We start from the raw sequence: 22,435 nt of genomic DNA, 5'->3' as shown, positions 1-22,435 counted from the left end.
CCCCTCTCAGAGTAACGGTCCTGTCAGACTAATGATTGTTAAAATCGGTAAGCAATACCAGGAAGAAGGATGGTCTCATCGGTTAATGGGAGTCAGAAGCTTCCATTCTCTTCTCACGTCTGTTAGAGATCTTTGGTATAATGATGGAAGAAGCATTTCATCTTCAGCACATAACTAAAAGAATGAGACTTGCGACATCATGACAATTTACTTCTACCTCTGTTGATTTGGCAGTATGAACTAAAGCAAAGGCATTTGCAGCGCATTCCATTTGCCCTTCAGGTCGAACTCCAACCATGTCATGTTACTCCATACTGTTTAGGTAGGGGGTTCAGACTGTGACCACTGCCCTAAAACCCAAAACACTTAACTTTAAAACAAACAAAAAAACCAAACAAAAACAAAAAAAAACCCACACCACAACTGGTTGGATTTTTGAGCCCTCTTTTCTCTAAAGATCTCTGACAGAGTGCTATGCAGAGACAAGTAACGCTGCACTCAAAGCGCCAATTCTTGTCATTCAACCACTGTAAGAAGTCAGAGTGGCTGAAAGGACCTACAACATGCTATCTACTGCATCATTTGCGGGGAAAGGCTGAGCGCTGCAGTTAGGCTTCTGTACTTATGTTCAACATATCATCAAAGTGTTCTGGTAGGCAGCAGAAGTGTGCCACATGGCTCAACAACAGAACAAAAGGCACAGATACACAGAACCAAGAGTACGTGAAGTTATTAAACTGACTCTTCCAGAGTCAGTCACGGACATCATGCATACCACTCTGTGGTCTCTTGATAAAAAGTCTTGGTCAAACTTACTTTGACCGTAAGTGGAATCTAGTATTCACTGTAAAACCACTCACATCACACCAACAAAACCATCATGTATTTTATGTGACACTGATACACTCACACACCTGTTACCATGCTCTTGTACATCCTACTAGCATGTATGGAACTGTGTGGTATAAAAAGACAGTCTTCAATGGCTGTTACCAGCTCTCAGGCTGTTGTGATGCTCATTAAACAACCAAGCTGCCAGCAGGAACAGAGACTACCTTCTCTCTGCAGCTGCTGCTTTTCAGCTTGTCGTGAAGGTAAGTGGTGACAATACTGGCAAAATGGAGACAAAAGGAGCAAAGGCAAGATAACCCAGTAACATTCCAGTGGTTCCACTGGTTTTGTTTTTTGCAAGCTATCTGGATCTCCCCCACCTACAGTTACCAGTCAGTTCTCAGTTCATCTAATCTATCTACCAAGTACTCTTAGGAAGAGTTCCTCAATACATCATGCATCCCCAGGGTACAAAGAATCATCTAAATCCACATTCCAGTCTCATTTTAGACAAGTCATTTAGGCTTATAAACAGTTACTGAACATGCAAATTGCAACACTATTACATTAAAAAAAAAAAAGGTCACACAGAAGCCTAGAAACCTCTAGGACTGGTCTCCAACAGTACTTATAAAATTACTGTTACAGAATAAAACAGAACACAGGCACATATTTATCTGTAGTGTCCAAAGAAGTTGATATAAATATTGTCCTTGAAGCTGACAGATCTTTTGCTAGAGTGACTAACATGTTGATTTTGTGACCTGTGTTTATGCAAACCAATCTGAAAGTTTAACTCATAATACAGCATGGAAATGAAGACTTGTACAAAAGGAATGTGCACTGCCAGCAGTTCTCTTCCTAAAACTCGTATTTGAGAACACATTAAGCATTGCAAGTCAATGTTTAGTAGTTATGTGTGTAAGCAATTCAAAATACCTGATTTTCAAAGAAAGCACATCATTTTTCACATTACTACCCAATGATTGTATTAATCTGTGTAAGAAAATATATGTAGTATGGCTGTCCTAATATAAAAAACAGCTTAAGAGAGAACAATGGACTACTGTAAATACAGCATCTGTCAAAGTTAGAGAACTACAGGCTGCATTTTTATCCACTTCATCCACAAACAGTAGTTGCTGGCATTAGCAGGAAGATTTTCCTTCCAAAGAGAATCTACCCAGAAGACAATTTTAGTTCTATTTAACATAGTTTAATCTTGCTATATTTCAAAGCTCATTCTGCTGTTAGCATTCAAAATAAATATAAGTAAAATGTGTACTTTACTCAGCATAAAGAACACTCATACACAGTCTCAAACAACAGTAGAAAGTAAAGTTCAAAAAACAAATTTAAAACCAGGTTTGCAGCTGTTTTTAACAGAGCGAGGATTTGTATGAACTTACAGTAAGATTCCAGTTGATCTGCGGTATTCTTGTGTGAAGATTTAGACTGAACATAAGCAACAGAACTCCAGTAACCACCAATGCACTACAGCTCACAAACTCGAAGAAATAAAGGCCTTCGCAAGGGGAGCATTCCATGATGGTCTCTATGCAGATGAAAGCAATCAGTGCCAAAACCTAGGAAGAAAAACAAGTGGAAAAAATATAAATAGATTTCCACATTTTGAAAATAGCCACAAGTATTCCTGAAATTTCCATTGGGAACATGATCAGTTTACACTCAGGAATGTGTGATTTTAGTTTATAACAGGGCACTGTCTAAAGAGCAAAAACAAAAGCAAATTAATGCAAGACTTTCTGGTTATCTCCTGTTCAACAAAGTATATTTTAGCAAAATTACAAGGAATCTAACATCAAAATGACTGAGACACCCAGAAAGCCATGAAACCCCTTCAGGCCATTGGCTTAATATGCAAACGGTACCTCAAACATTTTATTTCATTTTTCACTCATGATATGCTATTCCAAAACTTGAAGATGGAATGTATTTGTCTATTGGGCCAACCTCAAGCTCAATTATATAGTGTTAATATAGTGTGACTGTGAAAAGACATTTCAATAAAGCTATTATTTAAAATTCCCTACTAACTAGATATCTAAATCAATTCAAAACAGAAAAGATTCAGGATGTCTACCAGCCTCCAAAAATGCCTTCATGGTTTTTTTTATCATCAATATGCTGTATTTCACATAGAAACCATTTTTTATCATTCCCTTACTAATATGGCAATAAAACAAGCAGCTAATAGATGAAGAAGAAACTCCTGGTGCTGCAAACACATACATCTAACTGGGATAATGGCTAGTCACACTGAATTCAGAATGTATCTTGGTAGAGTTAGCAGATGCAGAATATTGCAAGATGAGAGTTGAGTTTACTATTTAGGATAAAACAGTGAAACTCATTATACTTAAAAAAAAATCTGCCCAATGGTCAAAACTAAGATATAGAAAAACCATACAGCACTATTAGCTACCACTTACACCTACACAGACTATACAACTTACATATACAAGTCTAAGTTCAAACTGATTCCTCTTTAAATGTAACTGGTAAAAGAAAACCAGTTGCATGGACAGGGTTTTTTTGTTTTGCTTTTGGCGGGGGGTGGGGTGGTGGTGGCTTTTTTTTGTTGTTTGTTTGTTTTTTTAATTTTCCATGGCAAGCAAGGAAGGCCTTAAGAGTCTTTTGCTTTGGTTTTCAAGACAACAATGCCCCCACCCACCCACTTACATTTTTCAGAAAGAATTCACTTTTTCGCTCTGCTGCAAAATTCTAATGAGACTGTAATAAGTCATTTGAATTTGAGGATTCAATTTGAGGCTATCTCCGGGGGATAGCCTCCTCAGAGCTAAATATTCCATAATTTGAAGGTTTTACACAAACAAAACATAAGTTTAAAAGACTGACAGAAGCCACAATACAAATCAATTTCTGCTAAATTTTTCTTTGCCAATTTCAATAATGTTTTGCAGATACACTTTTTTCCAGCACTTTTTATGCTTCATCCATTAATTTGTTTTTGCCTCCTACAACAGAATGAGCAAAACAAAGAAAAAGGTTTTTGAAAGAAGTTACCATTTTTGTCACTAACATCAGCAGTAATTCTAAGTAAAGGACAAAACCCTGCGTGCTTTGTTTGCCACATACTTCAGAATACAGTAGCTAATTTAAGTTTAAAAATGGATTAAAACAAAGCAAAACCGTTTTAATCAAAAAAATCACACTTGGGTAGAAAGTGTCTCACAGTTCACTTAGCATGCTCTCTTAAGAGAACACATGCCATACTAATTGTTGCCAGCTAATAGAGCAGGCCAATTCACATCAAACAAATTCTGAATGGATACCCCGTGACTAAACACTTAACTTCAGATTTTATCTTTGACATTGAATAGCTTTGGGAAAGAAGAAAGAAAGAATAGGCAGTGAAATGGAACATTCAGAAAACCAGAATCAAAGTCAAATTATGATTTCAGCAATGACATACACACACAAAAAATACTGTCCAGAGCACAGTATTAGCACGTAATGAAGTCCACTTTTTATGTGAACGCAAGCCTCATAACTGAATGACACTGAATACAATTTAAAAGAAAAAGAGAAATATAAAAAAAAAATCTTAGCCATTTTTTCAAGGATCAATACTAAGTATTAATGCTAAATGTTAGCTGTCAAAACTTTAACTTTTAGATGTTCCAATATAATAAAGTCTCCACTGTTCTTGCCACTATTTTTGATACATTATGACACTTCTAAAATTGTTATTCTTTTAAAAGAAATGGTTCTGCAATATTCTCTGGAAATACTGTAGTACAAGCCCAAACAATATTAGGTTCATTTTCTAAAAACATGAACAGCTCTGAACCGTGCCACCAACATGAGGCTGAAGGAGCCAAACACTCTGGCACACCAATCGTTACGCTGGGCAACTGCTACTTCACACATGGAGTCTCTGTTGTTTTGCTGATAAAAACCTTACGCTGGCTCTTCTCCATACCAGATAGCATTGCTTCTTCAAGGTTAACGTACCCATCTTAGCAGTCAAAGCTCAAAAAAGATGAGTTTCTTGCATACAGCATTAGAAATAAATTATGTACTGAAGAGGCACTTGAAGCCATGAACTCTCATCACCACGTTACTTATATACTCCCAAGCTCAGAATTAACGATTAATAAACCTCAGAGCAATTCTACCTTAAGATTTCATTTTATCCCTTAAATTGCAAGACATTTACCTGTGACACACCCTTATAAGAAAAAAAAAAAGTATTAGTTGTGTACACTTAGGTTTGACTTAACCCAAACCATTTCAAATGCAAGTAAAGATGAAGATGTGCCATCAGTTTAAGAGACATGAAGCGGCATTAGTGTAGCCTGGGTTGTGGCAGCCCAAGTCTATTGATATGTTTATCAGAAAGGCTGGAAGAAAACCTCAGTTGCAGCAGTTTATGATGGAGATTCTGGCCACAAAGCGGAGGCTGTGTTTTGGAAACATGCACAGTAAGCGACTGTCAACAGGAGTATTATCATTACAGAGTGGATCAGGACACCTGAACACTTGTTGGTTGCAGGGACAGGGAAAGGAGAACATTCCCGTGCATACAATTTATTTGTAACATTTTTGTACTTCAAGCAAGATTTCAACTCAATGTGTTACCATTTTTTTTTTTTTACAGTAAAAATATACTTAACCCTTCTCAAAGATTATGCATTCTACCAGTGCTACAGATAATACCTTCCTGTTAACTGCACATTACTTGTCTCACAATGAATGCTACGACAAAAAATAAAATCCAAATGAATCACCACATCAGAAAAGGCTATCCTCCCACAGAAGCTTCCCCTTTTCTAAACGACAACAAAAATCTCAACTTTAATAAGAAATATTTTCTCTTTGAAACATCAGGGTAATCTTGTCCTCCCACACATTTTTAAACTTGCCAGAATCATCCTTCCAATCAAGTACAAGTAATGTGAATCTTCTATAAAAACACACTAGTGCTGCTTTCACTGGCCATTCCCCTCAGAGATGAACCTAATTTTGTTTCTAATAAAAAAGCAAACTACTCTGAGCGCATAAAATGAAAGTGAAATACATTATAGAATCAAACCCGTGACTTAGCTACATTACTTAAAAGTGTTGTGTAAATGCTGCAACATGAGCCAAAGCAGCTTGCCAAAGGCCATGGGTTCATCCAGTGATCAAGTTCATTTAGAAAAAAGAACGCATTAACATTGTAAGAAAAATGCTTCATTTTCTCCGCATTTTTAAATGTATAAAATTGATAATTTATGAGAAACGCTATATAAATTAGGCAGTAAATTAACCCAATTTTGCCACTGAGAATACCACTCGATTGCCACGGCCGTAAAGCAGACTGATGCGATCATAAGCGTGCCCCCAGAGTGCCCCACCACAAACTGCAGACAGACCAAAAGTCACTCTGGGCCTCAGCTACCCCAGCTAATTTTCTTCAGTGCAGGTTTAGCACTAATCATTTTCCTGTTCTCTCACAGAGCTCTGTTAACTATAATGAAAAAATCTTCTTTCTAACCTATGTTTATCTCCATTGACTGTCTACCACCCATCACTGCCTACTGAATTAGCTCATCTACGTGCAGCTCACAGCTCTTCCCTCTGCCACACCACACACCCAAGATAAAAGTGGTGCCTTGCCTCACGTTGGCTATCCACGCTCTCTTGGGAAGAAGGAGGAAGGACAAAGACCCTCCAGCCCTCCTGGGAAGCCTCCATGCTCCATCCAGACACCGTCTGAGGGTGCACACTTGCGCTGCCCCAGGTGAATGAGGCGCAAAGTTGCAACAGAGAAGAACCCTCACTCCCCAGCTGCTAAACTTTGCTCTTGCTTTATAACACAAGTCACCACTGCTACCTTGGAAAGCCAGGAGACAGGATCTATTAGGCCTGCGTCTGCCTCCCATGATGCAGCTGCACAACTTGCTAAAAAAACAAACAAAAAAAAACCCCCCAAAACCAGCATCGTATAGGAGCACAGGTCTCAGCCAACAAAATGCACGCTGCCATTTGTCCAATGCAGGAGGCAACTCGAAAAGTCACACCTCTTCTCATAGTTTAGGGTGTTGAGTTTTGACAAGTTTTTCCACAAGCAGAAGCTTCAAGATTGGTTTGCTGAGGAAAAATGGGAAGTTGAACGTGGTGGAGCTCTCCTCTTACATGAATTACTGCTCTTTCCCACAAACGACACAGCTACAGCTTTCTCAGGCAGAGTCAACAGAGAACGTGTCCTCTGATGGATGAAACAAACCTTTTCATCTGTTTTTCTCTGCAGTGTTTTCTATTCCACCCTAATTCCTCCAATGCCCTAAGATTTGTATAACTCTCTTTTATTAACATCTTTCTCTTTTTTTAACAGTTGCTTTTGGTTTCCCTTCTACTTCCACTTTTCTTGAAGTTAAGTACAGTGGATATAACTTTGTCATGATGGAAACACCTGTTTATTCTACTGGATGCTCAGGTCCACACAGAGGCATCCTAGGCTACCTGCAATACCACCTTTTTCTTGAACAAAGGAGATGCAAGAGCCCGGTCAACAAAGCAGGATCAACAAGAACGAGCTTCAGGGTAAGCTGAGAAAAGGTCTGGGTCTGCCCAGGCTTGCAGCCCAGTGTGTGCAATACAGCTCGAACTCTGTGACGGAGCAAACCTCCCCCCGCCCTTCATCCCTCGTCTCCCACCACCACATATTGCAAAGGCAGAAGAAAAAAATCTCCAAATAGAGGATTATGAGATGTATTTCCCAATAATGACTTTTTTTTGTGCTTTTTGTCTTGAATAAACTGGCAAACTGTTATCCAGTTTTATTGACGGGGACGTTTAGGACTGCTAAGATAACTCATGTACAGTGTGAGGCTACCGCACTTCTATTAAACAGCACTGAACCCCCACATAAAGGCTCCATTCAGAGTGAAGCAGCCCCTCACTGGAAGGGGATGAAGCGACCACAATTTAGGGCCATTTAATTCCTGAAGGAGAGCCTCTATACTGGGATCCAATGTCCTTTAATTTAGCCACATTAGCCTCCACGTTATTGTATTCATCTCAACTTTCCTGTAAATTCCCCTGGAGAAGGGCCCTTAATGAAGAAATCATCTGCCTTCGGGCTATGTAAATGGCTTATATTTACATCACTTTCTTGGCAACACAGGCACATCGGACATAAAACACTGTACTTCCCCAAAATGGAGAAAATGTGCTACGACAGGCACCAATGCTGAAAGAGAGCTTTTAGGAGGTTGCTAATGGTGTATTTTTCCTGTCAGAACATGTTGTGTTTTATTTTTGAAGAAAATAATCAAACAACTTTGCACTAAAAATAAAAAGACAGTTCTGCAATGAAAACAAAGTAAAAAATGAGTTTTCCTGTTTATCTAAAACGTTACCACAGAAAGCCTTATTGTGTGGTTAAATGACATAATTACGCATGATTTCCAAAAAACCACAAAATGGTCAGCATTTTTTCTGCCTGAAAAATACCCACAGAATTTTAGTAAGAATGTCACACTACCAAGACGTTTTTACATCCAGACTGTTTAAATTAACGGTACAGCAGAATGCATATGCACAAAATAGAGAAGAAATAAATTGCTTTTACACCACTTAAAGTATCTGAAGACATTAAACTTTCTTGAATTAAAATCTAGATTTATTGTTCTCATTTACTTGGCCCAGCAGTCCCAACTTAATGTATGAAACCAAGTGGGTCTCATTCCTTGCAAAGCATATGCATTTCCCACATCTGAAACAGCTGGCACAGATACGAATATTTGGGATCATATGGCTTAAACACAGTCCTGCTTCTCCAGCAGGAAACCATCTTTTACCCTAAGCAGAAGAATGACTGATTTCCCGCCTGTTCCTAGTCTGCATCCTTAAGACTAAAAGAAATGTGTTATTAACTCTGGTAATTGGACTGCAAGGAGCCTTAAATCACAAATTACTATTAAACTTTTCCTACAAGATAGAAAATTTAGGGAAATTACACTTACCAGAGAGGGAAGCTTAAGAAGCACAAGTGATTCAGCACCCTGGATAAACTAAATTGTGCTCTAATGGCACAAAATACAACACTGAACAAATCCAGAGAAACTCAATTGGACCTCCAAATTCAACTCTGATTTGGTTTTGGTGGTCATGGTAGAAATAATAGCAGAATATTTACATTTTAGATCTTCATTGCACCTCTAGGGTTTTACACGTAGCTGCAATCTTTAAGTTTTCATTATTTCTTAGTTCACTTTTGGATATAACATGGCAAGACTTCAGCGCATTAACTATCACGGAATCTTTATTAAATCAGCTGATCTTTTGCCACCTCCAGCAGTTTTCTATAATCCTTGAAAGATTCAGCTACTGCTGACTTCCCTTTCTGAACTTAGGCAAAAGACCAATTCTAAATACAGAACATATTTCTGAGGCCAGAAACATTTTGATGGCGTATTATGAGAAAGGGTCATATTTAAGAACTTAACACTCAAAGTTAACAACAGAATGATAGTTGTTTTGAAACACTAGGTACATCAAAACTAACACATTCTTAAAAAAAAAGTTGACTCAACTAAGGTGAATGGAAGAGATTCTGAACTGGCTAAAATAGAAGTGCATCAATTTAAAAAGTGAACTTAATCATAGTAATAATAATTCTATTCTATAAAGTCTAGAACAAAAAAACAGCCGCAGACATGAAGTAGTGACTTATTTCCTGCAAACTAGGCAGTGTTAGCCATGCAGTACAGTGGTTTGCTTATTGCTTGGACACACCTACAAACATTCTTATCTGCTAGATAAATGCCAAACCAATTCCAGTTCAAATACCAACAAACAAATTTTGCAGTACAGAAATATTTTATGGTTTGGGGTTTTTTTAAAAGAACATAGTTGTTCTTGTTACTGCTAAATTATTTGAGATTTTTTTCTTTTCACATTACATTTATATCATCCTCAAAGTAAATCCATCTCAGCGTGCGAAGTAATAATTGAACACGCAGGCAGCTGTGAAGCCCTGGTCTGCACACCTCCCGCGCGGCCCATTCCGGAGGCGTCAGTGACAAGACCCGCGCTGTGCCGCTCCGCACAAGGTGGCCTCGGGCTGCAGCATCAGACACGGCTGTGGCCACCACCTCCTCCCCTTTCTCCCTACGAGGGCAGGGTCGCTGCCCTGGTGGCCCCTCACACCAGAACCTTCTGGCATTAGGGGTGCACCCCGCTGGGACTGGAGGAGCCACCTCGCAACCCCCGCTCTCAGCCCCATCGCCGCTGGTATCTTCCCCGCTGTTATTCAGGCACCTGTAAAATGTTGCTTGTCCCTACTTCGCATGACTTTGGAGACCTGACTGTGAGTTTGTCTTATTTACTCGCACCTAACCAAAACAAAACCAAAATAACCACCGTAAACAAACAACATCATCACTCTGATTTATGTATATTCCAGGTTTTATCCAACCAAGCAGACGACCAAAAGAACCGGTGAACAGAATCTGAAGCCAAGGCACACTGCAAGGAGGCATTTGTTTTAGGCATATTACATTTCCTCACAGAAATTTGGATGAGATTCAAATACACCTACCAGATTAGGCGAAAAAGGAATATAACATGCCACCTGTCCCATAAACAAAAGCCCATCAATAGTCTTGTAGCAACCCCGTCCTATAGGAACGTTCATTTGAAGATCACACAGCCAGCCACGCTTTAAACAAAGGCAAACAAAACACACAAGACATAACCAGTTTCTCCCACCAATTTCTTTCCACAAGAACCTGTGCCTACAGTCCCCAGAAACTACAATTCATGTGTATCATAATCCAAAATATTTTCATAAGCAACAGGTCCTGCAAGACAATAATGAACAAACTCCCAACATACCAAGTTATACATTTCTAACCTTCCCATTTATATGCTGTATTGATCACTTAATTCCTATGCAACCCAGTGAAACGAACAACTCGTAAATGGAAAGGCTTATTCTGTATCTATAGTACACTGAATTGTGCCAATGGCTTCAGTGAGTGGACATAAAAAAATAAATCATAGGAGGCAGGGAGTTTTTCCCCCCGCTATTCACCGTATCCTGATATTTGAGGCTTAATTTTCCCATTCCTTGTCTCGTACTCATTTTGACAGACATCTGGAAGCACAGCTTTTCATAGCTGCCCCCCCCAGTTCCCACACATCACAAGCTGGTGTCTCTACGATACTGCCTGGCACAAGACATGGCAGGTTCCTCAGAGGCAGCTGCAACTCACAAAGGTCAAACAGGAAAATTCTCTCAACGGCCACCTCAACAAGCCTCGGCATACCCATGGCTATGCCAGAGGAGCGGAGAGGGACACGCCACAAAGCAAAGGGAACTCTTGCAGACTAACCACTGCAATACGTCCACATCAAACTTCAGAACAGCGCTCCAGAGTGCTGGTAAAAACCATCATTAAATCATTCACATAACAGAAAAATGGAAATTCTTAAAACAGTAAAACTACTCAAGTAAGTTTCTTCAAGTCCAATTTTATCACAATTTGACTACCATCTGCATATCGTGTTCTTAGACAAGCTAGATAAAGTAGGTCAGAAAAACATCATACATTTCTTCAGTGCTGCACTAAATATAATTTTGTATACATTTGAGTCCTCTGCATCTTCCTCAGCCACTGCCAGCTGCATGTAGTGAGGGCAGAAGGGTGGGAGGGGGGAGAAGAAAATGTTTTTCCATTAGTCCCATTTGCTGCTAGTCCTACTCATGCAGCCTTTACTACAATAGTAACACAGAGTAAAAACTGACTACAGGAAACAAAATGGGGGAAAAAAAATCTAGCTTAACAGCTGAGTTCAAGAAAGTTTAGTAACCCTTACTTTCAGTCAGCAAGGCAGGGGAAGATACAACTTAGGTCCCTTAATCATTGGTAATTCTTGTTTGTCTTAAAGACTAATTTAATAGTGTCACTAAAAGTTACTAGTTTTGCATCAGCATTTATTAGTTGGTTAATAACAACTGTGCAGGATGGTCAAGAGAGCATGTCAAGGAGAGGTGCATTGTCCAACTTCCCACCCCCAATCTTCCAGCAAGGGTAGAGTATCCTCTCCAGTCCATTTCCTAGTATTTTCTATTAAGTCAAGCTGTAAGAACTCATAACTCATGATATCTTTGCTATTTAAACAAAATGGATAAATACCATTACCATATTTTTTTCTTCAGGCTGCACATACATATTCTGTATGGTACATACACACACTCTCTGCTGGAACACAGCAAGTTATTGAGATTGCATTTGTATGATTTTTAAACAAAGTAAAAAAAAGTTTGGCTGTTGCTTCACTTATGGGAATTCTCCACTCAGCTCTTAAAAAAAAAAGAAAAATCAACACTTTTGACCTGGCTTCATGTTCCCATTCACATTCATAGACCAACCTGTGCTGGAAACCTGGCTAGTCAAAACAATATTAAAACACAGTACTATAAATCTGTAACAAACAGTAGGATAAATTAATTGGTTTTAAGAAGTAAAGGTGTACTCAGAAAATTTGCCAAGTATTTGATCTGCGCAGCCTCCTGTTTAACTAGCCTGTTAGGCTGTTTTAAAAAGTGAAAGTTCTATTTTAAGACTATCAGAATCAGTCTGTATCCTTTAAAACCCCATTTAATGCCAATTATGAGTAAACATCAAACATCCCACAAATACTAAAACAAGAAAAGAATTTTAATGATAAAACAATCAAGAACTTAAAGCAGTCCTAAGGAATCCATTTAAGTTTTTTGGATGTGTTTTTGTTTAAAAGGAAATGGTGCAAAATGTCCTTGCAATCCCAACGTTCCCAAGATTGCAATCTGAAGGCCCCCTTAGATGCCATGCCTTAAAAGGCAAAAAGAGTCTAGACATACTGGTAAAACAGAACATTAAAAAAATAGATGTAGGCCAGAACATTAAAAAGCGCTGCCAGCTGTACTGGGGAATGCATGAAACCTTCAAGCCCGTCTTGCTGTTTAGACTGTCGTAGAAGCGTTATACAGTAGTATCTCATCCAAAATAGAAAAGAGCCCACAAATTTTCATTGCATAACTGCAAATCCACCTACTCGTGATTTTATAACTCAAGAACAGATCTGCCTAAAGACTGCAAACAAACTTGGCACACTGCAAACAGAGGACTATAAAATGTTGTTAACAACACAAAAGCCTTAAGACTCTGGCAACAATGCCTTCGCCTTCTCAGTCACCATTCTTACTGTACTGCCACCATGAACTAAACATACTGAACACCCCAAAGACTTAGGACACTATCCTATAATTCTGGAAGAGCACTTTTTCCAAAATACTTTAAAAATGTTACTAAGTGATAACATCATATGAAATTAAAAGATCCCGATGTTTAATAGAAGGTTTCATCTACATTAGATGAAAAGTTTCAAAGTATTAAATGCAACAATTACTTTCTTTCAGAAGAGTATATGATCAAACAACTAATTTATTCACAACATTCAAGTGGCAATATCATTTCTAGCATGAAAGTAATTTCATAAGACAAAAGCTACTGGAGGTTATTAAAGACTTGTAGAACTTACGTATTTCATAATATTCACAACCGTGCTTGTTGCTCTTTTGCATGAACATTTCAGTTTAAAATGCACAAAAGTACAAGCACTTCCATATTAGTAATTTTCTGTAGTTGATACATAAAATAATTTTGCAAAAAAAATTGCCTGAACTGTTACGAGTAGTGCTGTGTCACTGGCAGATTTAGAGCATTTGAAAAAAACCAATGTTTAGCTTAAGTGAAAGTTACAGTGGAAGTATCACCATATGCAACTCCAGCTCTAAGCACAGGACATATTTCTACATACCGGACACATGGTTGCTGTTCTTTTAAGCTACACTGTAATGAAGGGAACCATCACGAACAAGTTCAGCTCACTTGCAAGCTGAACACCTTGTGAACATATATACAAGCTAAAGAAAATTTAAAGTAGTATCTTGAACAAGATATTATTCAAGCCTGAATATCAAGTTACATATTAGAAAAGTTTAACTACAGACAATGCTGAAGACACTTGTTTGGGTAAAAATGCACCACATTCTTCCACAAGCTAAGGCATTAAATACCAGAGCCTTAATCACAATGAATTAAATACAATAGTCAGAAATGGGATACTCAGAGTTATAGTTCCCAGTTTAATTTGCATACAGTGAGATTAGAACGCTAAAAGTTACTCTGCTTACCTGAAACCACATTTCAGGCATTATGCCATTCTAGTAACACACTGCAGCACAAGTACAGATTTCATCCTGGACATCTACTAAATAAAACAATGCTGGAGACCTGTCACTGTAAAGACTGCATTACTTGATTCACGCTGTTGAGTACTGCATGGGCTTCTCAGTTTGAGAGAGTGCTACGCCAGCTCTAAGCCCTCTTTGCCCATAGTCAGTTATATTTTTGGCCCATCTTTCCTCTACTCATGGTTGTACGTTCTTACATGTATTCTACATCAGGTTGGTGTTATCCAGCTTTTGTTTTCCTCCTCCCATATTCTGAAGAGTTGATAGTACGAGCTCCAGAGGAACCTAAACATTACTTTCACATTTTGGAAGCAACTGACTACACAAATCATCTGAGAATTAGGTGACTTATTTTTTTAAAAAAATCAGAATTTTTTTTTTAAATCCAGCTCTAATTTAGAAGTAGCAACTACTACCACAACAGTGGGTCAACTGCTGTTACTCTGTAAAGATGTCTATTCATTGCGCATCTAGTCCTCTTTGTACACAAAATCTTAGTACAAAATTATTTGTTGAGGTCTGGAAGCAAGGCAGGTATATCTGAAATGCATTTTTGAGCACAGGTTGATGACTATCAAAGAGTGTGCAAGTTGATTTGACAAAATGATGCATTAACTTGGCATCAGAAGTAACATTCCTCCTATACTGGTTATGTTACAGGAAAAGCACGACCTCTTAAATTTCTAGTCCTTCTCCTTGCCTTATCTCAACATGATAATTAAATCACTAGGGAGGCTCATCAACAAAAGACATTACCAGAAAGATTACAAGAAAAGAAGGTAGCTTTCCAAATAATAGTACCATTAGAACTACTTTTCTTGCTGTAGCATCTACAATTAGTGTATCCATTACTATTACACTGGTTCGTAATGGGAGGAAAACAAAACAGCATACTTACTACAGAGGTTAGAAATTTCTTCTGAAAGCAGAATTTAAACCTATCCACCATTTTAGAGATAAATTTGTAACAGGAATGTGGAGTTTACTGACAGTAGGACCATGGCCAGATGGTTTTAAGAGACACCATGAAAGAGACCAAAACCCATTCACCTTTCCGTGGGAAGACAGCCACAGTCTTTTCTTCAGTTGTACACGGAAACAATAAAAAGCAAAGTTAAACAGAGTTATCTCATCCTTCTTCCCTCTATGGTAAATGTCAGTATAAAAATATCGCCACATGGCAATGCAAATCTACAACCTTTAAAGAGAAATCTTTCCAAACAGAAATCAAGAGTTTCAGAGACACTGAAGAGATGTGGTTTACCTAAAGAGGATTTCTAAGCATATTTGTGTATTACAAATTTGATCCTTTTAATGCGGTATTATAAGTCTTTTTCTAAGACCAAATGCCAAAGATCACCAGTATCCACTGTCACACTTAATATCTTCTGAACAAGCAGCTACAAATATAACTGATAATCAAAGCTCAATATACAACACACAAAGTCACAAGGACTTCTTGCATAAACACACATTTATTGTTTGGAACTTGTAAGAGAATAAAAGATGGAAGATACAGTTAGTGACAGAATGACTATAAATTACCAATGGAATCCTAGGACCTGACAGGAGAGGTATCTCCAGCAGAGGCTTGGAAAGTGACATGTCATCATACACACCGGTAGGACACACCGAAAGGTTACCTACTACGGAGGTTGTGCCTACTGAGAAACAATTACCTCAGTCAGGCAGTGGTGCAAGGAAGGGCTGCCGGAACGTCCTGCAGCCGGAGAGCCCCTCTTACAAGGGGAGTCCAAAACAATTTTGTCTTGCCTTGTGCAGCAAGATGAAGGCTGGCTGAGTGCAGACAGCCATTTCAAAGTGCACAAAGGAGTAAGGAGTAGTTATGGAAAGCGGCAATGCTAACACAAGAACAAATGGCTATAAATTTGCTAGAATCAAGGTCACACCAGAAATGAGGGAGGTTTCTATACCTCCAAAGCGCAGAACAAATGAACAAAAGCTAACTTTAAGGTGAAACTATCTCTTATGGAAAAAAAAGTCAGGTACAGGGCTGCCTGTGACACCGAAGCTGCCTTAGAAGGCTCAGATGTCTCCTGCAGTGCTCTGCTGCTCACCGGGACCACTGAATGCTTTACATCAGGACTGATGACCTGACCACTGCGGAATGACCTTGCCATGCAGAAAATGTCATCTAGTGACCTCTATTAGGTACAGTCTAATTTTCTGTAGCTTAGTTAACACCCCATTTACATAAAACCAAACTTTATGATAACTAATGTGAAAGAAACCTCAATTTATTCACATTGCATTCAGTGGCCAGCTGGTAACTTCTATGATTTACAGAATGACAACTGCCTGTAAGGCACCCAGCTCCCCGCTCTAACAACCCATAAACCAAGCAGATCAGGAATTACCCTGCTGTGCAGCTGCACAGGAATACTGCAGAGACCCAGGGAGAAGGGAGCGGGGAAGAGTTAGATGTGTCGTAAGATGCGACGCACTGGACTGGGAAGTTGGGGGCTCCATCTAATTCTCCCCTCCAGAAGCAATCAGAAAGGGATGCTGAGCTGAAGGCACAAGAAGGCAGCAATAATTACCTTATGAGGTGTTCAGTAATCTCATAGTTTTCAACCAGATTCCAATAGTTAGCAATTAGTTTACACCTTGGAACATAAATGTTATTACTCTAATTTTTTAATATAATTAACAGTGAGAATTCTCATACTCTTATTACCCATGTAGGCGTGTATTACAGGCTTTTTGAATTTTGCTTTCTTCATCGCAATTGATCCTGATAGCAAAGAATTTTACTGTAGTCCTGGCCTTAACCAGTTTCTGGATCTGGAAATGTATAATGACAGTAAGCCACAAAACAACTTTTTCCAACATTCAGCTACTCTCCAGCAACGAAGATGGAACTTTTTACTCTGAAAATTGTGAACATATGAACTGCTATTCCCACCAGATTTCATTTAGCTCAAAATCTTGCCTCCGCTGATGGGCAACAGCATATGCTATAGAGAACAAGACAAGAGCAAGCACACAGTGATACTTCCCAGTACACTCATCAGCAACTTGTAGCTCGGAGACCTCCCAAGCAGAAGTATTATCTTCTTGAAAAGGAGTCTCTGATGGATTTTTGTAGTATTTGGAACAAACACATGAAGAAAAGAAAGTCTAGGGCTGTCTGAGCCACAAAGGCCATCACTAACCACCACAAACGCCATCCTCTTTTGAGCTAGCACGTGATAAGGGCTTTCTGACACTTGCTACTTCCATCAGAAGGTTGCTCTGCGATCTTACTGGTCCAGTGACCAGTGACCATCCCTAACTACTGCCAATGTCACAAGAACCGGCCAGGCACAATTGCTCACATCAGTCATCCCAACTGTTAAAGGTGATCTACGTTACTTTACACCAAGTGCCTGTGAAAACCTGGCAGGATCCTGGTGAGAACTAACGAGGCTCCCAACAGGATCCTGCCTAGTTTCCTCATAACTCACCTGCTGCCCTGATGAACAGCCCACACGGAGCTACAGTTCCCAAAGAAACTCAGAAGCAGACAATAGGCAGTCATGATTCACCGTGGGAATTGCAGTGGGAAACATATGTCTACACCCAACTTCAATGATAGTAAGATCCTTGAAGGTGCAGAATTATAACAATCAAGGAAAAATAAAAATGCATTTAGAAAAGCTGAAGAGAAAAATGAAGCGAGGGGAAAAAAACCCAGGCAATCTCATCGAAAGTGAAACAATTTCCAGCAAAGAGGCAGTACCTGCTAACCAGCCCATCTCTTTTGGATGACAGCAAGGGGCCCCTCCTGATTCCTCACATAGTAAACGCCCTTCTTCAGCAAGCACGCTCAGAAAAAGGAGAGACTCTCCTTAGGAAATACAAGGGAATGGGGAAGAAGTACTGAAACGAAACAATCATTTGAGGATGTCCATAGGAAAGTTTTCCAGGGATATCTGTTTGATTATAGTACAATAATCTCCATGGGAAGTATTAAAGCCTCAAAAAGCATGAGAAACATTAAACCATGCCAGAGAGTAATGAAAATAAACTCTAAAGAGCTTTTCTGCTCTGGTCTCCAAGGACAGCTATCTAATCTCTCACATCTACCATATGGCAAGGTACGGCTCTATCTAAGTGCTGGAAAGTCAGCTGAGACAATTTCCACCTAGATTTCAACTTCCCCAAAGGAAAAACATTTCTTTGGTGAGTACACAAGTGTACTGGCTTCTCCCTGACTTCCATTTCAAGTTCAAACCCTCAATTTAAAAATTAAAAAAAAAAAAAAAAAGGCACAAAACCAAACATGAGAGCTCCATACTACTTTAAGTCTCCTCTCCCCTCCCCCCCCCGCCATTCATTTCCCTTCACACAGTTTACTTCCCACCTGCCTGATGACACCCCATCAGGTGTCCCACCCACCCCAGTAGCCCTGAAAACTCCTTTCCTGATATCGTCCAACACTCACCACCTTCCTTCGAGCTGCTTCTTCAAAAGAGGCTTACAGCTCCAGCCCCAGTTACAGCAGATGTTTCCTCACAGATCCAAATAAACACACATGCAACTATTTCAACAGAACAATAAGATACAGGCAAAAGAGCTACTTTCTGAAAAGCTCACCTGCCTAACAATAAAACTTCCAAAAAGAGGAAAATCGGTTCAATACTAAGCTGTTCCACATGGGTCCTTTTTATTACTTCCTCGCTGTTCTTCATATTGAATATTACTGACCATTAGCAGGCAGCCATATGTACTACTTAAGTGTTCAACTTAGCCTTGAATATTAATAAGAAGCCCTAAATAGTAAAATACAGTTTTCTTAGTTTGCATACCCCATTTAAAATTAACAAAAAACCATAATGCTATTCAGCTTTTTCTGGGAGTCAAGGGAAAGCAAGCCACAGTAAGACTTAGAAATAAGCTGCACAATACTATACATGAATCATTATCATAACCCATTATGTCAGTGCCCCTTTAAAGGACACTTTAGGGCATAGTCTCTTGAAATACTAATAAATACAAGTTAAAACTATTCTCCCCTCTAGCAGCACTTAAATTACTCGCCTAAAATGTCATAGTGCTTTCCATCTTGTAACAAGTCCTGTAACAATATTTTGAATCGATAAAAACAAATCTACAACAAAATAAGAGCCCTACAGTCACCTATTTTCAGTCACTTGTTTGCTTTCCCCCTCCCCCCCCACTCCCTGTTCCTTCTGCTTTTGACAATCAAAAACGGTCATTTGGAAGAAGAGCCATTTAAGCCACAATGCCCAACAGTTATCCTTCATATACAGCACTACACACTAATTCGTGGAAAGTCCTTCAACTGAAGATTAGAATTAACAGCAATGCTTGTCTCGAGCTGATACTTTTGTCTGCCAATCACATATGTATTTTAAGACAAGTCCTGATGCTAAATGAAGCACCACATGCATTGTAATCTTTCCTGTAACATTCTTTTTACCAGAATATATTTAGAGACCTTTTATCTTAACCAGTACTTGTCTTTTTTTTTTTTTAAAGTTTTCTTGTGTGCAATAAAGGGAGTTCCTCCCTTTTTTTTTTTTTAGGAGCTAGAGTTATATACTATGAACTTTGATACATTTTAGTTCCTACAATATTTTTGTAAAGATATTATTAAACATTATAATTAAAATAATTTTACTTGGCAAATAAGCGAATGAAGTGCACTGTGGAATGTGTTCTCTCTTTTCTTTCTTCTCCAAAACTGCTCAGTTTTCCATCAGTTTGCAAAATGCAGTAGTCTGTTCTACCAGTCATTACCATGAATTAGACAGAGCTTCTTTTGAGTACAACTGTGCAGAAACTAAACGTGTCTAGATAGTACATAGGCTTTCACCTTATACTAGCTAATTTATTTCTTGATAACTTCTGACCCACCGGATTCATACACTCCGTAAGAACCATGCGCAATAGCTCAGATCACTCTTGTTAAAAAGGCACAAAACATTACTTGGCTCTGAAGCTGATAGCCTGACGATACTAGCCTGCACGTACGTCTTCCTAACGGTGTACTGGAAATAGTGATGCCTTTGTTCAACAGACAAGAAAACTCCCATATCTGTAACTCCAGCACAACATGGTTTTCCCTCCATCTTTCTTTACGAGGCTTAAAAAAAAAAAAATCAAGAGGTGTACTCCATGTACCTTTGGAACTTGCTCCAAGCAAATGAGAGTTTAATAATAAAGGATGTACTTATGATCAGTAATCACTCATTTTAATTACAAGCTTTTAACGTGACTTGCCACAGTTATTAGCATACTACAGAAAGGATCAGCAGTAGGAACAGAAACAAAAATCCCGAGGGCAGATTATTTCGGTATATTAGGAAGCACCACCCCAGGATTTCCACTACATGGACAGTTTTTAACAATTCCAAGACAGGTAGATGTTGCACAGTGATGACAGATTCTTTGGCTTCAGTCCTGAAAACACATAATGCAAACACAGCTATTCCCTGTTGTTAAGACTACTCGGGTAACATGCTCATTGCTACCCCTTGCAGACCACAGATTCTGTTCTACACTGAGATGAGAAGAAAACAAATAGCACTTCCAAATCCTGGATTTTACTGGGTATTCATAAAAAATGATCATAGATTCGTGACTGCAGCCCTCTATAAACTTGTGTCACTGCTGAACCTAGGATAGTTTGAATGTATTTTACATGAAATCCGTACGTGCAAGCTTTGTCTTGTACTAACCAGCAGTGGTTTTAAATGCTAAAAGTTATACGTATATATATGAAATATTAATGTTTCTATCATCGCAGTCCTCAAAGAACTCACCCATTTTAAGGGAAAATAATTTGTAGTACCCTGTAAGAAACTACTTAAAAATTTATTTCAAATTCACCGCCATTTTCATAAAACACCTATCTTAAAATATCCTGAAAAACACAATTTGTTGATTTAAAGAATATCAGTATCAAAGTGACTTTGAAAGTGGATCAGATGAAGACAAACATCAGCATCCTCAACAGAAAAACTGACAAAACGCTTAGGCGTCACCGCACACGTTTCACGGCTGTGGTGCTCGAAGACTCGCACGGACTCCATCAAACTAAGCAGTTTAGCCGTTCAAAGCACATGAAGAAATACAGCTCACATTCAATTCGGAACGGAAAAACATGGGTTTGGCGGGTTTTTCCTCCAGGATTTCTTTCCTTTTACTCTGTGCACTTAAGAGAACCTCGGCCTGTTACAGGCAAGCAGGTAAGCCAACGCTGTGCGGGCACCCAAGCCGACCCCCAGGACAAGGCAGGCCTGCAGCTCCTCACCGAGGACCCGGGGGCAGCCCGCGGCCGTCAGGCGGCCCTCGTGCCCCGGGACAGGGCCCCAGACCGGGCGGCCGCCGCCGGCGGGCACCGGGGCGGGCGGCGCCGCTGCCCGGGGGGGCCGCCGCGTGCCTCCGGCCACGGCCACGCCGCTCTCCGACGCCCCTCTACGGCGAGTCCGCCCCAGGGAAAGAACATTTCGCGTTTAGATCGAAGGATTTACGCACTGAGAAGCTGCCTTTTTTTTTTTTTTTAACCTGTACAAAACCTGTAGCGGTGGAGTGTTTTTAATTCCCCAGCGATCTCAGGGCACAGGCAGGCCTCGGCACGCAGACTGCGCTAAAACCCTTTACTAAAAGCGGCCGGCAGAGCCGAACGCCGCTACAAAACCTACCGCAATGGAGGCCTAACGCGGGCCGCCTCCCGCTGCGAGGGGACGCCGCACCACCTGGCGGGAGCGAGCCCGGCCGTACCCCCGCCAGCCAGCACCCAGCAGCGTCTCCCCCGCAGCAGGGCGGGCGCCGCTGCCGGGCCGAGCCGGCTGACACGACCCGCACCCGGCGGCGGGGCCGCGCTCGGCAGCGGCCGGTGCCACGGCGTTCCCGGGCCGGCTGCGGCGGCTCCCGGCCCGCGGCGGGCTTCCCGGCCGCCTGAAATGGAGGACGGTTGGGCCGCCGCCAGGCGCCGCGCCCGCAGGTACGCACCTCGCCGCCGGGCCGCCGCCGCCCGCTCCGGTACGGGGGAAGGAGCCCGCCGGGGACGGGGCGGGGGACGGGGGGGGAAGCTCTCCCGAGCGCGGGCGGCCGCTCCCCGCCGGCGGTACCTACCACCTCGGCCAGCTTCATCCTGCCGAAGGTGCCCCGCAGGTAGTCCAGGTCGCAGCGGAGGCCGCCCAGCCCGCGGCGCTGGCTGACGGGCTCCGTGGTGGGCTGGTAGGGGCTGCTGGCCCCCGAGATCATGGAGGTGCTGGACGCCTCGCCGTCGAAGCCCTCTAGGTCATCGCCGTTCCTCATGGTGCCGCCGGTGCCGGTGCCGGTGCCGCCGCGCTG

The 22,435-nt window shown here is 40.6% G+C and overlaps 2 protein-coding genes across 2 annotated transcripts in view; both read right to left on the bottom strand.

Moving 5' to 3' along the window:
• Positions 1-22,399, bottom strand: part of CMTM4 (CKLF like MARVEL transmembrane domain containing 4) — a 36,775-nt gene extending 14,376 nt beyond the window's left edge. Inside the window, exons 1-2 of the mRNA XM_075715117.1 lie at positions 22,214-22,399; positions 2,241-2,417 (exon numbers count right to left, since the gene is read on the bottom strand). Of these exons, the coding sequence (XP_075571232.1) occupies positions 2,241-2,417; positions 22,214-22,399 (363 nt within the window). The remainder of the gene's footprint in view (positions 1-2,240; positions 2,418-22,213) is intronic.
• The window catches only part of DYNC1LI2 (dynein cytoplasmic 1 light intermediate chain 2), a 204,972-nt gene that overhangs the window by 143,009 nt on the left and 39,528 nt on the right, over positions 1-22,435 (bottom strand). The gene's annotated exons all lie outside the window — the stretch shown is intronic.

The sequence above is a fragment of the Pelecanus crispus genome, chromosome 8, assembly GCF_030463565.1.
Source record: "Pelecanus crispus isolate bPelCri1 chromosome 8, bPelCri1.pri, whole genome shotgun sequence".
In the NCBI taxonomy this organism is placed as follows: domain Eukaryota; kingdom Metazoa; phylum Chordata; class Aves; order Pelecaniformes; family Pelecanidae; genus Pelecanus; species Pelecanus crispus.
This window is presented reverse-complemented; position numbering and strand designations above follow the sequence as displayed.